The sequence below is a fragment of the Pan troglodytes genome, chromosome 5 (genome assembly GCF_028858775.2).
Source record: "Pan troglodytes isolate AG18354 chromosome 5, NHGRI_mPanTro3-v2.0_pri, whole genome shotgun sequence".
Classification (NCBI taxonomy): Eukaryota; Metazoa; Chordata; class Mammalia; order Primates; family Hominidae; genus Pan; species Pan troglodytes.
The window spans coordinates 178,576,608-178,592,843 of NC_072403.2; the positions used below are offsets into that span (position 1 = coordinate 178,576,608).

The window sequence follows — 16,236 nt, forward strand, 5'->3', positions numbered from 1 at the left end:
GCTTTGCTGGGGCTCAGGCTGAAGGAAGAGGAGAGCTGGCTGGTTTTATCCAGCACTGGTGTTACCCGTTCCCAGAGGAGAGGTCTGGGGCTGCAGGTGGGGCCCACCTCTTAATGAAATGTGTGGAGGCCCCGGACTCCATGAGGACATAAATAAGACAGAGGCCGGGCGCGGTGGCTCACGCCTGTAATCCCAGCACTTTGGGAGGCCGAGGTGGGTGGATCACGAGGTCAGGAGATTGAGATCATCCTGGCTAACAAGGTGAAAGCCTGTCTCTACTAAAAATATAAAAAAAATTAGCCGGGCGTGGTGGGGGCGCCTGTAGTCCCAGCTACTCGGGAGGCTGAGGCAGGAGAATGGTGTGAATCTGGCAGGTGGAGCTTGCAGTGAGCCGAGATCGCGCCACTGCACTCCAGCCTGGGTGACAGGGCGAGACTCCATCTCAAAAAAAAAAAAAAAGAAGACAGAGAGGAAAGCGAAAGCAGATAATAAACTCTATACTGTAGAGGGCATTTAAATCTTAAAAAGTGTTCCATTAAAATCTTTCGAGGTTAATTTGTTAGGTCAGGAAAAGAAAATCCCAACATAGCTGTTTTTGTGTTAACCTAAAGGAAAGAACTAAAAGCAACTGATAGGAAAGGAGGTATCGCCTTCCTCAGATGGAAGGAACAGCCTCCGAGTTTTAGCCGCGAGAACTCCCTGTGTGGGGGACGCGTCAGACGCTGACTGCTGCACCATTCGGAGTTGGCGTCTTGGCAGAAATAGGCAATTGACACTTGTAGCTTGGTGAAAAGTGAGATACGAGGACTTTCTAGACAATGTCCAGCCTGGCCCAGAGAACTGGAAATGGAGGCTTTACCAATAACTCCACTAACAGAAGCTCCAGTTTATTCCAACAACTCGGCACTGTTTTTTTTTTTTTTTTTTTTAATGTGACTTCCATGTGGGCATCAGCTTGACTAACGATGGAAAATGCAGTATCGAATCTGGGCCTGCCCATAGCCCTAGCACTAAAGGGTCCTGGTTGAGCAGCTTGTCATGACTTTTGTCTGTTCAGCCCTTGAGGTTAGAAGACAATCACTCCTGGAGCAATCGGGAATATGCAGGGCTTGGAGAGGCCGGGGAGTGGGTGCAGGGAGGACAGAAGCCTCGACTCTGATGGGCAGAGGAGAGTAGAAGGAGGAAAGCTGAGGGGACTTCAGGCCTCAAGCTGGAGGGAGGGGCACTCACGTGTCTGTGCCTCCCAAGTTGCCAGCCCACTCAGCAGGGTCCTGGGGGCTCCCTGCCTGCAGGTGGCTTGTCTACATTCACCTCCGACCTACTTGTGACCCGGACACTGAGGACCCTTTGCACCAAGCCGTATGTTCCCTCCACCCACTTCTGTGTCATGCGTGTGCAGGTGGGGACTGTGGCATGCAACTTACGTTCCAGTCTATGGTCACAAAGAAGGGATGGCGCTTAATTTCCTCCACTCCGTCAATGCCAGCACCTGTCAACAACACAGAAATGATCATCAGAACAAATCCAAGATGGGGTTCTCTGACAGTTTCCAATGCAGCAGTGTGGGGGGTGGGGATGTGCAGAGGTGGGGCCGTGGGAAGGAGCCCAGAGGCTGCTCACTCCTGCCCAAGGCACCTGCGCATCTGCCGATGCCCCCAGCTCAGAAAGCCACGACTCAGCCCCGAGGGCTTGTGAGGCAGAGGTGGCCTGGGGTTGGGGTGGGCAAAAGAGGTGGTAAAGAGAAGCATGGGACAGGCCAGCCAGGTGCTGCCTGCTGCATGTGACGGCTGCCTAGCACCCCACTGTCACCCCCAGGAGCTTGAGGTGCCTGTGAGTGTGAGCACCAGGTGGACCTCCCAGGAGGCCGGAGGGGAAGGTGCAGAGCAGAGTTCCTGGCAAAGCTGCTGCAGTTAACCCGGGAGGGAAGGATTCCAGGAAATGAAGAGGGGTTGACAGGACTGAGTCCCGGAGGAAGCCAGAGCCCAGCCTCCTGCCCACACCTGGCCACCCCTGAGCCTGCTCAGACAGGTGACTGTGTTTACCTGGAGGCTGCTTACAAATATCTCTGCTTTGTTCCGTCATTTCTACCTAACCTCCTCCCTTACTTTGTTGCGTACAATCCTAAGGCCCTGGGGCAGAAAGGAAGGAGGGAGGAGTAGGCAGAGCGCTGGGGGCCCTTTCAGGCAGCACGATTCCCTAACGGTGGATACATGTCCACTCATCTGCCGGAAATCACCACTGGCCCCCCAGAACGAGCCCAGTGTGGACAAGGCCTTTAGTCAGTAGCTCAGCTCACCGACTGCAGAAGCGTGCCCATTCACGTAGGCACTACTGTTCGGGAAAGCGGTGGGGCAGGGAGTGAGGGGCCGTGGAAACTTGCTGCAGTTTCTATTCAGTTTTTCTGTAAACTTAAAACTGTTCTGAACACAAAGTCTATTAATTAAAAACAAAAGGCCCTAAAGCTCTAGGACTCTGTGTTTTCTCCAGGATGGGACGGCCGCAGAAGAGCCCATCTTCCCGGGTCACGAATCCGAGAAGAGGCGGGCTTGGCTGGAAGGGGCAGCGGCGGCAGTGGCTGGGGAATTCCTGCCAGCTCCGGGCCCAGGTCTGGGGAGGGTCTGATCCCTGGGGCCCGGCTCCCCTGTTCTGCAAGCTGTGTTCCTTTCCGCTGCCAACTCCTAATGGCTGTGCTCCAAATCAGAGCCTCCTGTGCCATGTATGCCCCTTTGTGGAGCCCCCGTCATGTCCAGCTCTCACTCCTGGAAGAGCGGGGCTGCCCGGGGATGCTGTGGTCAGCACAGGTGTGGCCCGGCCTGTCCTGCTGGAAGCTGGCCTGGAGTGGCGCAGGTCACCGGGAGTCACAGCAGATGGTGCCATCGTTGGCTGGACCTGGCCCATGTCCTGACCCCTCCCACCCCTCCATTCCGCACTCTGGGCAGTGATGTGGAGGAGGCTCGGGGGCTGCGGTGGCCTCAGAAAGCGCCTCTAGGTGGTCAACGGCTCAGAGACAGTCCCCTTACCCTGGAAGCTTGGCCAGGGCCACGGTGCTAGGAACGAACCCACATACTAAATGCCCCTGAAGGCACTCTCACAGCACTCTCAGCTTTGTGTTATTCACACTTTGACGTGAAAGTCCATCTAGAAGGAATTAGAGGAAGGGCACACATTCAGGAGTTTCTCCCTCCATGAGGACGCAGAATCATAGGACAGACATAGCACACGGACATCTCAGTCATCCGATGCACAACTGCTGTTCCCATTTTACAGACGAGGACACTGAGGCTGACACAGGTTGGGTAACTTGTTCAAAATCAGACCAGAGGTTATGAGTTATAGGTACTGGGTTTGGAGGCACATGTCTGAAAAGTAGCTGAGGTGCCCCACCTTCTGAAGTGTCTTTCCCCTGAGGACTCCCTGCTGAGGCCCCTCCGGGTCCCCAGTCTATCTCCTTTGTTATCCTCTAAACCCTGAGCCCAGGGATCTGATCCCAGGCCTTTGCAATCGCAGCAGCTGGCATGAGCCTTCGCAGGCGCACCAGTGGCTGCTGTAATGAAATTTCCAGAGCGACAGTCTGACTTCCAAACAGCCCTCCCCAAGCGCCCATCCTGTGTGCAGGCCTCCTTTGATGATGACCAGAACTCTGGGTCCTTCTGGTCACGATGATTAACAGAAAGACCCTCCTCTGAAGTGTGCCTCTCCTCTACTCTTTTGTTTGGTGACTGTTGGACGCATGGCCAGAGGCACTCTCAAAAGGCTGGAGATTGGAACAAACAGTTCAGAGGCCCTGGTACACGCACAGGTGTGGCAACTTGTTGGCTGTACTTCTTTGGAGGATCTATTTCACATTTTGTACCCACTGTATTTCCTTCTTGTTCATCATTTGCAAATGTGGTCTGCAGGAATTTTAGAAAGTGAGAGGCAGAGGAAATACAGGTATTGGTATAACTACTATGTAACTGGTATATGCTGGGTTTACCTGGATCACTGAAATCAACACATTTCTATCTTTACCTCCTTTCCCCTAAGGTAGTAAGATTTTGCACCATGTTTGTATTTTAAGCCCTCAGCAAAAAGAGTCAACAGGGGAATAACACTTTGGTTATCACTAAAAAATTACAGGGGTTCCAATTACAGGGGGAAACATGAAACAGGAGGAGGACTTTTGCACTCAGCACCTTGAAACCTGTGTCAACCCTCCCAGGGCAGTCAGGTTTATTATTTTTGTTAAAATAGGTGACTTTGCACTCGGCTCCCCCTTTTTATCTCCACTGAACACATTGGACAAATGACGGTGAGTGGAGTTCTGGGCAGGGAGAATCGGAAGGTATCAGGCTGATGCTGGAATCACGGCTGACTCGCTATGGGATGCGGATGACACGCACTGAAGGCCTTCCTTGGTTCTAGAGGACTGCTGCCACTCATCTAGATCACGAAGCACTGACAAGAACAGGGACAGAAACTGTGAGCACAGAAGGCCGGAATTCCCTCCTGTCAGGCTTAGCAATTTGTCGTTAAGTTCCTTAATGCAGGGCAAATAGGAGTTCAAGGTTCAGGGGAACAGAAGATTCAAGAATCACACTTCTTCTCGGTAGTAATAACACCTGATCCTGTTTGTTTAAATGGCTTGTGGTCTATCTCCAAATTGGGGCATCACCTAATGTGTTTATCTGGGTCTGTGTCTCCAATTGCTGTGCTCTGGTTAAGGGTATAATTTTGCAACCAGTTGGAACTCTCATATCAATGACTAGTTTTAAAGTGCAGTGCAGTGCCTGTGAAAGGACTTTTTTTTTTTTATTTTGGGGGGATTCATTCTGTCGCCCAGGCTGGTGTGCAGTGGCATGATCGTGACTCACTGCAGCCTCGATTTCCTGGGCTCAGGTGATCCTCCCAGCTCAGTCTCCTGAGTAGCTGGGACTACAGGCATGTGCCACTACACCTGGCTAATATTTTGTATTTTTTGTAGAGATGGGGTCTCACCATGTTGCCCAGGCTGGTCTCAAACTCTTGGGCTCAAGTGATCCGCCTGCCTGGGTCTCCCAAAGTGCTGGGATTATAGGCAGGAGCCACTGCACGGATGATTTATTCTTTCATTGCACCGATTCTGTCCAGCTCTTCTACTCCATATTTTTCACGAGGTAAGCCATTCATTTCATTGTGGGGATTCTAAATTCTCGGCAGGTGATTCCCAAAGGGTTTTGGTATCTGCCAAAAATGTGTGCATTGTGTCTGTATATCCACAGATAGCTTTAGGAGATGGTTAATTCATGATTTGGGACTCCTTTGCAATATTTTCATTTTTGTTGTTTGAGAGTCACACAAACCCATCTCCGACACTTCTGGGAACATTCAGTAGAATCTTACTGGCTGCCTCCTTAGGTTTCTTACATACTGCAAGCTTCTCCTAACCAGCCCACCATGTCCAGCCTATAACCATCCAGGGCGACTTCCATCATTGACTTAAATACTAGGTCTGCTTTTTCAATTTCTTCATCACTTAAAGGTTATCTACACATTATTTGTTTAAAGGTTTTTTTTTTTTTTGGCCAATTTGAAATTTCATCTATTTCATGTTTACACCCTTTGTCAGGGAGTCGCTCGTGTCCCACAGGACTCAGCCGGTTAGGAGTCAGGGATGGGCTAGGGGCTCAGGCTTGAGCGGTGTGGGAGTCAGATCTGCAGACAGGCCCTGGGCATGGGTCTCTAGCGGCTCCCTAGGGCTGGTTGTGAGGGTGGGGCTGCCTGGTCTTCAGCAACCATCAAAGCCTGGCTTATGACAGGCAGTCCCAGCAATGCCAGTAGAAACTGGGATGAGGATCAGAATGGACCACGTTTGAAGTCATTAAAAACACATCATCTGGAGATCAGTTCTGGACAGGAAAACAGTAACAAGAGCAACGGAAAACCTCTGCCCGTGCGTCAGCCACAGGCAGCAGGTGTGCTGTGAAGACAGCACGCCCGGCTTAGGTGATGGGCGTTGATTTGCTGTGCTATTTTTGTGCTCATCAGCACATCGAATTCCTTTCTAACCTTTCCCTCACTTTAAACTTCCCCCTGGGAGTCTCAGAATATCTCATGAGTTTCTAGGAGAAGCTACAGATGCTCATTAGGAATGAGCTAGAAAGCTGTCAGCTTTGGAAAAAAGGAAGATTTGGAGGTAGGCTCAGGAAGTTTTATACTCACTGCAAACTCCTGTCCTGGGGGGAAGTCGGGAGATAACAAATAACAAACACTGGTGCTGAAAACCCCAGCAGTTCCTGATCTCAGTGCAGGATACATTTACAGCTGTTTCTAGACATCACTATGGTATAAACTTCCATCAGAAATGGAACTCACTTAAGTAATGAGAAGCAGCAAACACCACACCCAGGGTCTAGCCCTACAAAGCCTGTTCAGCAGAAGCATCACCCACATCCGCGAGCCTCTCCCATCTCAGCCGGAAGCAGCGCCAAGTACAGAGGGACCAAATGTCCTGCTGAGCCTGTTCCTGCAGAGCTTCATGCCGGAGCCTACCCGTGATGCTGCCTTGGTCCGTGCTTACAGGGTGCAGTGCCGAGGGCGCTGGCCAGGAGCCCCTTTCTCACCTTTCTTTTATTCTATTCTTTGAAGTCCCTGGATTTGCAAATCACTCAGAGTCACCGAGTCTTCCACCTGGGAGGCCTTTTCCTCGCACAGACAAGAAAGCAGACAGCCTGAGCAGGTGTGTGACCCTCCAAGGCCTCTATCGTGGGATGTGCCCACTCCTGCTGCCAGCCCCAGCCTGTGGTGCTTCTGCTTAGACTGGGTCACCCCACGCTGCTACAGCCACCCCAGGGTCTTTCTCTAATTCACAACCACACAACCACCAGAACAACAGTGCTAAGAAACAAGACTGGTGTCCCCTCGGCTGCACCCTTGAGAGCCCCCACGCTCACCACACCCACTGCGTACTCCCGAGCATGGCCCGGCCCCTGGCTGCTCTGTCTCCTCTCCACTCACCCGTCACCCAGGCATGGGGACATCGCAGAGTCACACGTGCCCCCAGGGGTGCCATTCTTCCTTCCTTCCTCCCACTACTCTGCACGTGACGTTTCTTGGGCCCAGAAGGCCCCTCCCCCCGCACCCCGTCCAGCATCTGGGACATCTTCTGAGACCCAACCCAGGCGTCCTCACAGAGCAGCTCTGTCGCCCCCACTCAAATAGATCAGTGGCCCCAAACCAGCGGCCTCTGGAGGTCAGTGGCAGTGCCATCCACCTTCCTAAGCCAGCACCTGCTACGGGCATTCAGTACACGTTCACTGAACAGATCACACACGAAGGCAGGGGGATTCAGTCTAGAACTCTTTTGAATGAAGACATTTTATCTTCAGGGGATGTGGAGGTGGGAGAAATGCCAGTCTTAGACTCAGAAGCCAAGGAGCCTGGAGCAACTCACACGGGGGCAGAGGGCCGTTTTCTCACCTGCAGAGTGTAAGAGAGGAATGAGATGCGTCTGTATTTCTGGTAGTCTGGACATGTATAAACACATTCTGCCATCTCTTCCAGCTGTCAATATCTGTGCAGAAACTCTGGGAGGGGTCAACTCCCCCAAATTTGTATGCTGAAGCCCTAATCCCCAATATCCCCAATGTCTCACAATGTGACCACATGTGCAAAAGGGGTCACTGCAGGTATAATGAGTCCAGCATCAGCAGGGCGGGCACTCATCTCCTATGACTGCTGTCCCTAGAACAAGGGGAAATTTGGACACAGACCCACACGGAGGAGAAGGCCACATGGAGATGGAGGCGGACGGAGGTCAGGGTGCGGCATTCACAGCCAGGGGTGTCAGGGCTGGCCAGCAAGGCCCCGGGGTCTAGGAGCGGCCAGGGACACATTCCTTTCAGTGGGAGCACAGCCCTGCAGCCTTGAGCTTGGACCTCTGGCCTCCAGAGCTGTGGGAGGACACATTTCTGCTGTTCAAGCTGCCCAGTTTGTAGTTCTTTGTCAAGGCTGCCCCAAGAAACTCACACAGAGGGGCGGCCAACGAACAGCTCAGTGTTCACTGTGGTCCGCTGGGCATTAGAGACGTGTATTTTTATCCGTGTTTCTCGCTACACTGTGCGCACACAGAGGGCACATTTTTCCTTTGGTTTCCTAATTTCTAGCTTATTGTTTTGTCCACTGATCCCTCTGTCAACTGGACTGAACTGAATTGTCTGGAAATCCAGAGGCTTCCCGCTGGTGGGGGCTCATTAAGGAAGAGGCAGGGGTGAGGAGGTCGAGAGGCAGAGAGGGTCCCCTCTCTCCCTGGGGGAGGCCATAGAGAGGGAGAGTCCACAGCTCGAGGGGACTCACACTAGGGGAGACACCAAGAGAGGACAGGTGGGAGGCAATGAAGACGCATTTGCTCCTCCTCCCAGCCCCTCAACTGGGCCCTGAGGTCCTGTGTGGCGAGTCCAGGGTGGGAGAGCTCTGGCATTGAGAGCTCTTATCAGACAGGCTCAACACAGGGGCAGCTGGAGGTGTGCGATTGCCTTGCATATCCATGCGAGGGCCCAGGGTTAGAACGAGGCCTCTAACAGCCACCAGTTCCCCAGATGGTCAAAGGGAGAACTCAATTCCAGGCTCTTTTGGAGGAACGAGAATAAGGCTCACAGCAGTCAGAAGCAGAGGGAAGTTCCAGCCACAAAACCGGCCGCCTGTGCAGGTGAAGGTGACTCTGCCCAGCGGGGTTTTCAGACTACCTGGCTCCAGCTCCTCAGGCAACTAAATCCAGCGCCCTCCCTGGATAAAGGCTGGGCAATTAATTCTGACTGTAGCTTCTTCATGTTGAGCCTGGGCATCTTAGGTTGTAAAATACACCTGTGGGAGGGTCCACAGCTCCTTGAAAGCTTGATGATAACTCACTTAGACACGGTTTGAAGGGCGATCTTGGCCCGAGGTGAGCCATTCTCCATGCTTGTGTGAGCTTCCAGGGGGCTGGTATCTTTTAACCAATACTCATCTCTACACCTAGGGAGGAGGTAGCTCCATCTTTCTCTCATCCATAATTTAAACCAAATACTAAAACAATACTTTAAAGAACTATGATTTTAGTAATGTTAAATTTGAAGGGTTTTAATTTTAAAAATAGGTTATTTAGAAAATTATTTGCTTCTCCCAGAACACGGGGAGAAAAAGTACAAACACCCCAATACTTTGTCACATTCACCCAATTTACTGTAGCAAATCCTCTCCCAGCAATATAATAATGTTTGAAAGAAAATAGTGACTCTGGCCAGGCACAGTGGCTCACGCCTGTAATCTCATGTTGGGAGGCCAATGCAGGAGGGCTGCTTTAGTCCAGGAGTTTGAGACCAGCCTGGGCAACATAGCGGGGCCCCTTCTCTACAAAACAGTAATAAACTAGTCAGGTGTGGTTGTGCATGCCTGTAGTCCCAGCTACTCAGGAGGCTGACGTGGGAGGACTGCCTGTAGTCCCAGCTACTCAGAGGCTGACGTGAGAGGACTGCCTGAGTCCAGGAAACTGAGACTGAAGTGAGCCATGATTGCACCACTGTGATCAGCCTGGGCAACAGAGCGAGACCCTGTTTAAAAAAGGAAAGGAGAGGAAACAGTGACTCCAAGACAAAGCGCTTCGATTGCTGCAAGAATAGATCTGAATTGTTGGCTCTCATGTACGTTTGGATGAATAAATACGTCCAGCGTCTCCACTTCTCCTTTCTGACTCCAATTCACATTTCCAGGGGGAGGCCAAGCAGGGGAGGGGTGCACAGCAAACCCTCACGCATGTGGCCCCACAGGTGGTGACTGCGGCAGCTCGGCTGGGCGGGGGCGGTTACCATGCGTCACCTCAGAGGGAGTGGCAGAGGTGGGGTCGCGGTGTCTGCCACCTGAGGCGGCACGTCCCTTGCACATATGCTCACATGCTTATGTTATAATAAGTGTCCAGATGTCATTTGGGTGCTTGGGAATGACAAGGCAGAGACTACACAGATTTCCATCATAAAAGCTTGGTCTTGAAAGAGGAGTTTCAGCCACCGGCAAGGTTCCTGGCAGCAACTGTGTGAAGATGTTACCCTCTGAGGGATCAGACCCTGGGCAAGGCGGGCATGACTCTGTGCTCTTGCCAGGGTGGATTTCCCAGGTGAGCTTCGGGACTCTGGCATTGGCCTCAATGTTCTTCTGGCTGGTACTGCAGGCTTTCCATTTACCCTTCCATTCTGCAACCAGCTCAGTGGAGGGTTTAACAACATCTATTAAAATGCATCTCACAAAACGATGGTTTTCTCCAGAAAACGCTCAGAATTGTGGCTCCTCGGCTATTGTGATCAGATAATGTTTCTCTGTTCTGTCCCACAGCCAAGTGGCAGAGAAAGAAAAGCGTCAGATGAGCAGGAAGCAATGAGGCCGGGGGGTTGGACACCCTTCCCGGCCACAGGCCTCTGCACACTGGTGCTCTCTGCTTGTTTACGTGTTTACTCGTCAGACCCATTACAGTGTTTCCCACCCATCAGGCACTGCTCTGCCTCCTCAAATCCTCCTACTTCACGATGTCGGTGCTGGTATTACCCTCAGTTCGTAGAATAAATAAGCAAGCACAGAGAAGTGAAGCCATCCGCTCAGGCCCACACGGCCAGGAAGGGGTGCGTGGGGTGGGTCTGAGCACCTGGCTCTCGCTTCACTTTGCTTCTGTGCCCTGCCCTGGACTCCAGCCTCTCCCACACGCTCCCTTCTCCTCTTTCGCTGCTGCTCTTTCTTCCCCTTCCATCAGGCCCTCTCCCCTCTTCTGAGATCCATTTTGTGCCTCATCTGCTTCTCTGCCCTGGCTGCAGGCATTTGTGTGCGTCTGGGCTGCAGCTGGCCTTGCTGTTTGCTGTCAGAGAGCCCATGAGCATGAGGGCCACACTTTGGCTTCATGGGTCCCCAGAGCCTAGCCCACGAGTGAGGGAAGGCACGGGCCAGACTACCCATTATCCACTCACACTTGCTCCGGACGAAAGCACCCAGTGTCTGCCCAAGAGCCATGAGAAAGGGGCAGCAGGCGATGCTGGGGACAGGCGGTGGCCCCAGCCACGGCGAGGTGGCAGTGTGGTCCTGCAATCTGCCAGGGGGGCGGCCCCGGCCACAGTGAGATGGCAGCGTGACTTGCCAGCTGCCCGAAAAGCATGGTGAGTGGCAGCATGGTCCTGCTAACCGCCAGGGGGTGGCCCAAGGTGGGGCGTGTGCTAGCACGTCACAGAGAAGTCTCTGGCATCAAATGTTTCTCCCTAAAACAACTTTTTAAAAACTGGGTTTTCAATCATAAAAATAATACATATTGGCAGAAAAAGTCCATATTGGCATGAATGAGGTGAAAGGAAAAGCTCCCCTTCTGCCTGTCCCTCCGGGGAGAAGCACCCGCTGTAGGAGCTACTTGCCTGTGTTTGCAGAATTTTTCTTTGCTTACCTCCCTTGCTTCTAAAAACACAAATAGGATCATTCTGAACGTTCTGTGCTGCAATGAGCTATTTTTACTTAACACTTCTTTTTTTAACTTACACATCCTTCCATGTTAGTGCATGCAGAATGGCCTCACTCTTCAGTACTCACATAGTATCCCCTGTGTAGACGACGGTAATTCAGTTAACCGTCCCTGGGTGATGTGGGTTTCAGCTTCTATATCTCTCTGTGCACTTGTGTGAATATATTTGAAGGATATATTATTTGAGGTGGAATTACTTGGGTGAGGTGCATGTGCTTTACTTTTGTAGAGATTTTTCAGGTTGACTTATGAAAAGTGGGAAAAACACACCCCTTCACCCGGAAGTTGGGAAACTGCTCTCCCATCGCCAACAGTGAGGATTGCCAAATGTGTGCCTCTGTGCTAACTTGAGAGGTAAAAATGGGCTAGACCTCCATGAAGACAGTAAGGACATGAAATATCACGAAGAATTGTACAGGTACTGGCTGATTCGAAAGCACAAAAACATTCACGGAAAGCAACAAGTGCCGTACTTTCAATAGCCCCTTCATAAGACAGGGAGGGCTTTAGGAAAAATCCTCAACCCTCGCTAGATGTTTTGGACCTGACAAGCAAGAATCTTATATTCCTTAAGATTGTGATTATATATATATACACACACATATATATATATACATATATATACATATATATATACATATATATATACACATATATATACATATATATATACACATATATATATACATATATATATATATATACACATAATTTTTATTTTTATTTTTTTGAGAGAGTTTTGCTCTGTTGCCCAGGCTGGAGTGCAGTTGTGCGATCTCAGCTTACCACAATCTCCACCTCCTGGGTTCAAGCAACTCTCCTGCCTCAGCCTCCTGAGCAGCTGGGATTACAGGCACCCATCATCACACCCAGTTGATTTTTATATTTTTAGTAGAGATGAGGTTTTGCCATTTTGGCCAGGCTGGTCTTAAACTCCTGACCTCAGGTGATCCGCCTGCCTGGGCCTCCCAAAGCGCTGGGATTACAGGCGTACACCACCATTCCTGGCCAATTTTTGTATTTTTGGTAGAGATGGGGTTTCGCCATGTTGGCCAGGCTGGTCTTGAACTCCTGACCTTAGCTGATCCACACGCCTCGGCTGGGATTACAGGTATGAGCCACAATGCCTGGCCAATTTTATATACATGTCTTTCTTCTAGTGTTTTTCTAAACCTTGATGCTTTTTGCCCAATTTTTCTATAGAATAAAAATTCTATATAAAATTCAATGAAAACAAATAAGTTGGGATTTTTACAAAATTCTGAAATTAAGCTACAGTGAAATTCTGGGAAATTCTCTGCAGGAAAAGAAAATAATTATACATTCATTCCATATTAAAGTATAAAAGAATTGAGTTGTGAATTAAAAGACAGTTCATTTTTCAAGTTTAAAAGGCCAAGTCAAGTACTCTTATCAGAAATACAAGCATAGCTATAGGGAATTTTCCTGAAAAGCCTTTTCAATTTTTAATTAAGACTGAGCAAAGCTCAAAGTGGTCTTTGTTGTTGCAAAGATTAGAAATAAATAAGCCATGAAGGCTCAGCTCTAATTGTGGCTTTAAAAAGGATACTGAAGTCTGACATTGCTCTGGAATCAAGCCAAGGTCCCCTTTGAAATTGAATTAATAGATCTTAAAGTATTTGCTGCGGAGTGGAGGCCTCTGATGAGATAGTAGAGTGTACGTATACCTCTCTGATCAATCTTAAAGTATGTGCTGCAGTGTGGAGAGCTCTGCTGAATTCTCTGATGAGATAGTAGACTGTATGTATATCTCTCTGATCGATCTTAAAGTATGTGCTGCAGAGTGGAGGCCTTTGCTGAGTTCTCTGATGAGATGGTAGACTGTACATATACCTCTCTGATAGATCTTAAAGTATGTGCTGCAGCGTGGAGGGCTCTGTTAAGTTCTCTGATGAGACGGGAGAATGCACGTGCATCTCTTTGTTTTGGTGCAGGCACACACAAGTACACTGGAAGTCTTGGTTCTTTCTCATTTTACTTGGGTTGTCACCAGTTTCTGGCAGGAAATTCTGCCTCAGCTATCGGGGCCCAAGAGCCAAATGTGCTCCAAATCTGGGCCCTCGGTGACTGCAGAGATGCCACCCTTTCCTTTCAAATGCAACTGCCCTTGCTGGGGGAGGACTGTCCCAGGAAATTCTCTGAGTAACACTGTGTCTGGGACAGGTATCTGTGCTCCGAGGAAAGAAATAGTTTTCTAAGTAGTTTGTTTTTGTCTCAGAAACCAGAGCCAGGAGCAATGACAGGGAGCCACTCAGTTAACGCCTAGAGGCCTTGCTTATTCTGGCTGCGATCACAGAAGGCTTCGGGCGATGATGAGGAAACGAGTGTGACCCTCTTAGTCTGGCTTCACAGGGTTAGCCATTGGAGGAGAGAAAACCCACCCAAATTAGTAAAGTGGAAAGGTTTCATGAACTTCTCCAGTTTCAACAAGTGAAATCTGTGTGTTTGGGTGGAACTGGAGACAAGGGAAGATGAGGGACAGGAAGGAGGAGAGAGGGAGAGAGACATCACATCCTATTTCATCTTCCCTAAAACCCAGAGTGCTTCACAGCCATGCTACAGGACGCCCTCACCATAAAGCAAATGTGGGGGATCATTTTAAATTAGTTGCCTCCCAAAAGGGACTGTTCTAAACAAAGGTGGCCGTGCAGCCTTGACCTTCAATAGGGAGTCCCAACACTTTTCCAATTGCCTCAAAAGCAGAGATTCTGGAAAACCAGATGCAACAAGATGCCCCAAGACTCACAGCCTGAAGACTGCGGGGAGCCTTTGGGCTGATGGGGCCGCTTTTATAGGACATGTTTGTGCCACACCAGGTAAGAGACCACCTGGGACGTCTATGTGTGTGGGGAGAGGACACGCGCAGCTGCATGCTGTCGGAGCTGGAAGGAACTGCAGGGACCATCAACCCCACCTTCATTTCCCAGAGAAAAGGAGGGACAGGGCCCATGGCTGTGCAGCTGGCCACAGCCCAGTAGGGTCTAGAACTCAGAATCTGGACAACCCCCATGCCACTGTGGGCCGCAGACCAGAAGCTCACAGAGCTGGGGCCGTGGCCTTCTGGATCCTGCTCTCACACATCCTGCTGCCACACCAACACCAGAGAATCCACCGCTTCTAGCAGGAGGACGGCCCTCAAACACTCAGGGGAAAGGAAAAATCAGGCCTGATTTCTTACGGAGTCGGAAAAAATTAAGAAAAGCCCATTTTGCATTTTGAAGACCAAAAATGTCGTGCTAATGAAGAATTAGAAGAGCAGGGCCTTTTTTTCCTCTTTTTAAGATTAAGGGTAAATCGCGTCCTCACTAAATAAGAGAAGCTCATACGTGTTCTTCTCAGAAACCCACGGAGAAGGAATGGGTTTGTGCTTCCACATTTGGGAAGGGAGGACCCAGGCCTCTGCGACAGCTGCACTGCTCTCTGGCTGGGCGGGTGCCAACTAGAGCCGACTCCTGCACACATAGGGTCCTGGGACAAGCCCTTGTACCTTGGAACAGAGCCTCACTCAAACAGAAAATGATGAGCACAATTTTACAGTCTTGTCCTGAAGATCGGAGGAGATGACAGGTGCGCATGCTTGGCAGGTGTGAAGTGCTAAGAGAATGCAGGACTGTGCAAGTCACTAGCAGAAAAACACTTTGTGAACAAGAATTCTGGGTGAGCGCACAGAAACAGCATGACGTCCATGTCCACAGGTAGAGCCCGTGCATCTGAGCAGGCACTGCGGGGGCCAAGGCGTGACATACCCGCAAACCTGTGCTGTCTTTTCTGCTTTACCACTTGACAGGGAAAATGGATAGAGATGAAGCAGGAGCACCAAGGGTCAGGCTCGACTCAACTCGACACACTTCAGGGCAAGGAGCTTTTCAGAGCACCTTAAAGAACAACTACAATTCCTTCAATTCACTTTAGTTCACGCGTATTCACCAGGGGCTCTGCATGGTCCGAGAGCTGGACACAAAGATGAGCCAGACACAACCTCTGCCTTCGTGGATCTCATCACTCAGTGAATACCTGTGGCCGGCCCAGCTGCCTGGCCAGTAAAGCCGCCACTCCAGCTCTCATTTCCTTCCTCCAACCACAGATGCTTGTTCTCCTGCCTTCCTTATGGTGCCATATGTCACGAGTGCCATGAGACAGGGTTCCAGTCAACAAGAAGTACAGAGAACTCCCAGGGGCTTCCAGAAAAGCTTTGTTTTTGTGGAAAAGGGGACAGAGGCAGCTGGCCTCATCCAGTTCCTTTTTCTCCTGCAGTGAGGATGTGATTCCAGGAGGTGTTGTAGCCACATTGCCATCACAAAGCACCAAGGATAAGGATGAAAAGGCAGTGCACTGAGGATGGGAAACAGAAGCCACAGGAAGATCTGGGCTCCTGACAGCAGTAGTTCAGCTGCCAGCGTCTACAACTCATCCACCACCACGTGGTGTGTTAATAAGAGAATGAAACCGTGATTTGGAAAACTAAATTAATTGAACAAAAAAATTAAAATTATTTATGGGTTCTATTCCTTGCAGCTAAAAGCAATTCCTATGGATACATCTGTTTTCATAAGTGAATTTCGTAAGTTTCTTGTTTGACCTGCTTTGAAGTACTGTCATAAGAATTCAAGTCAGATAATGACTACCTTAGTGCAGTGCCAAGGCATCTTCTCATCCTCATCAACAGCACCGTGCCGGGAGAAACCTGAGGCTCGAAGAACGACCTGTTCTCCTGGTTCATTAGAAATCCGCCC

At 50.2% G+C, this 16,236-nt stretch overlaps 1 protein-coding gene across 6 annotated transcripts in view; it reads right to left on the reverse strand.

The window, feature by feature from the left end:
- The window catches only part of RPS6KA2 (ribosomal protein S6 kinase A2), a 455,964-nt gene that overhangs the window by 59,405 nt on the left and 380,323 nt on the right, over window positions 1-16,236 (reverse strand). For all 6 annotated transcript variants that reach the window (XM_063813668.1, XM_016956614.4, XM_054686484.2 and 3 more), the window contains one exon: window positions 1,425-1,489. In XM_063813668.1, the coding sequence (XP_063669738.1) occupies window positions 1,425-1,489 (65 nt within the window). The remainder of the gene's footprint in view (window positions 1-1,424; window positions 1,490-16,236) is intronic.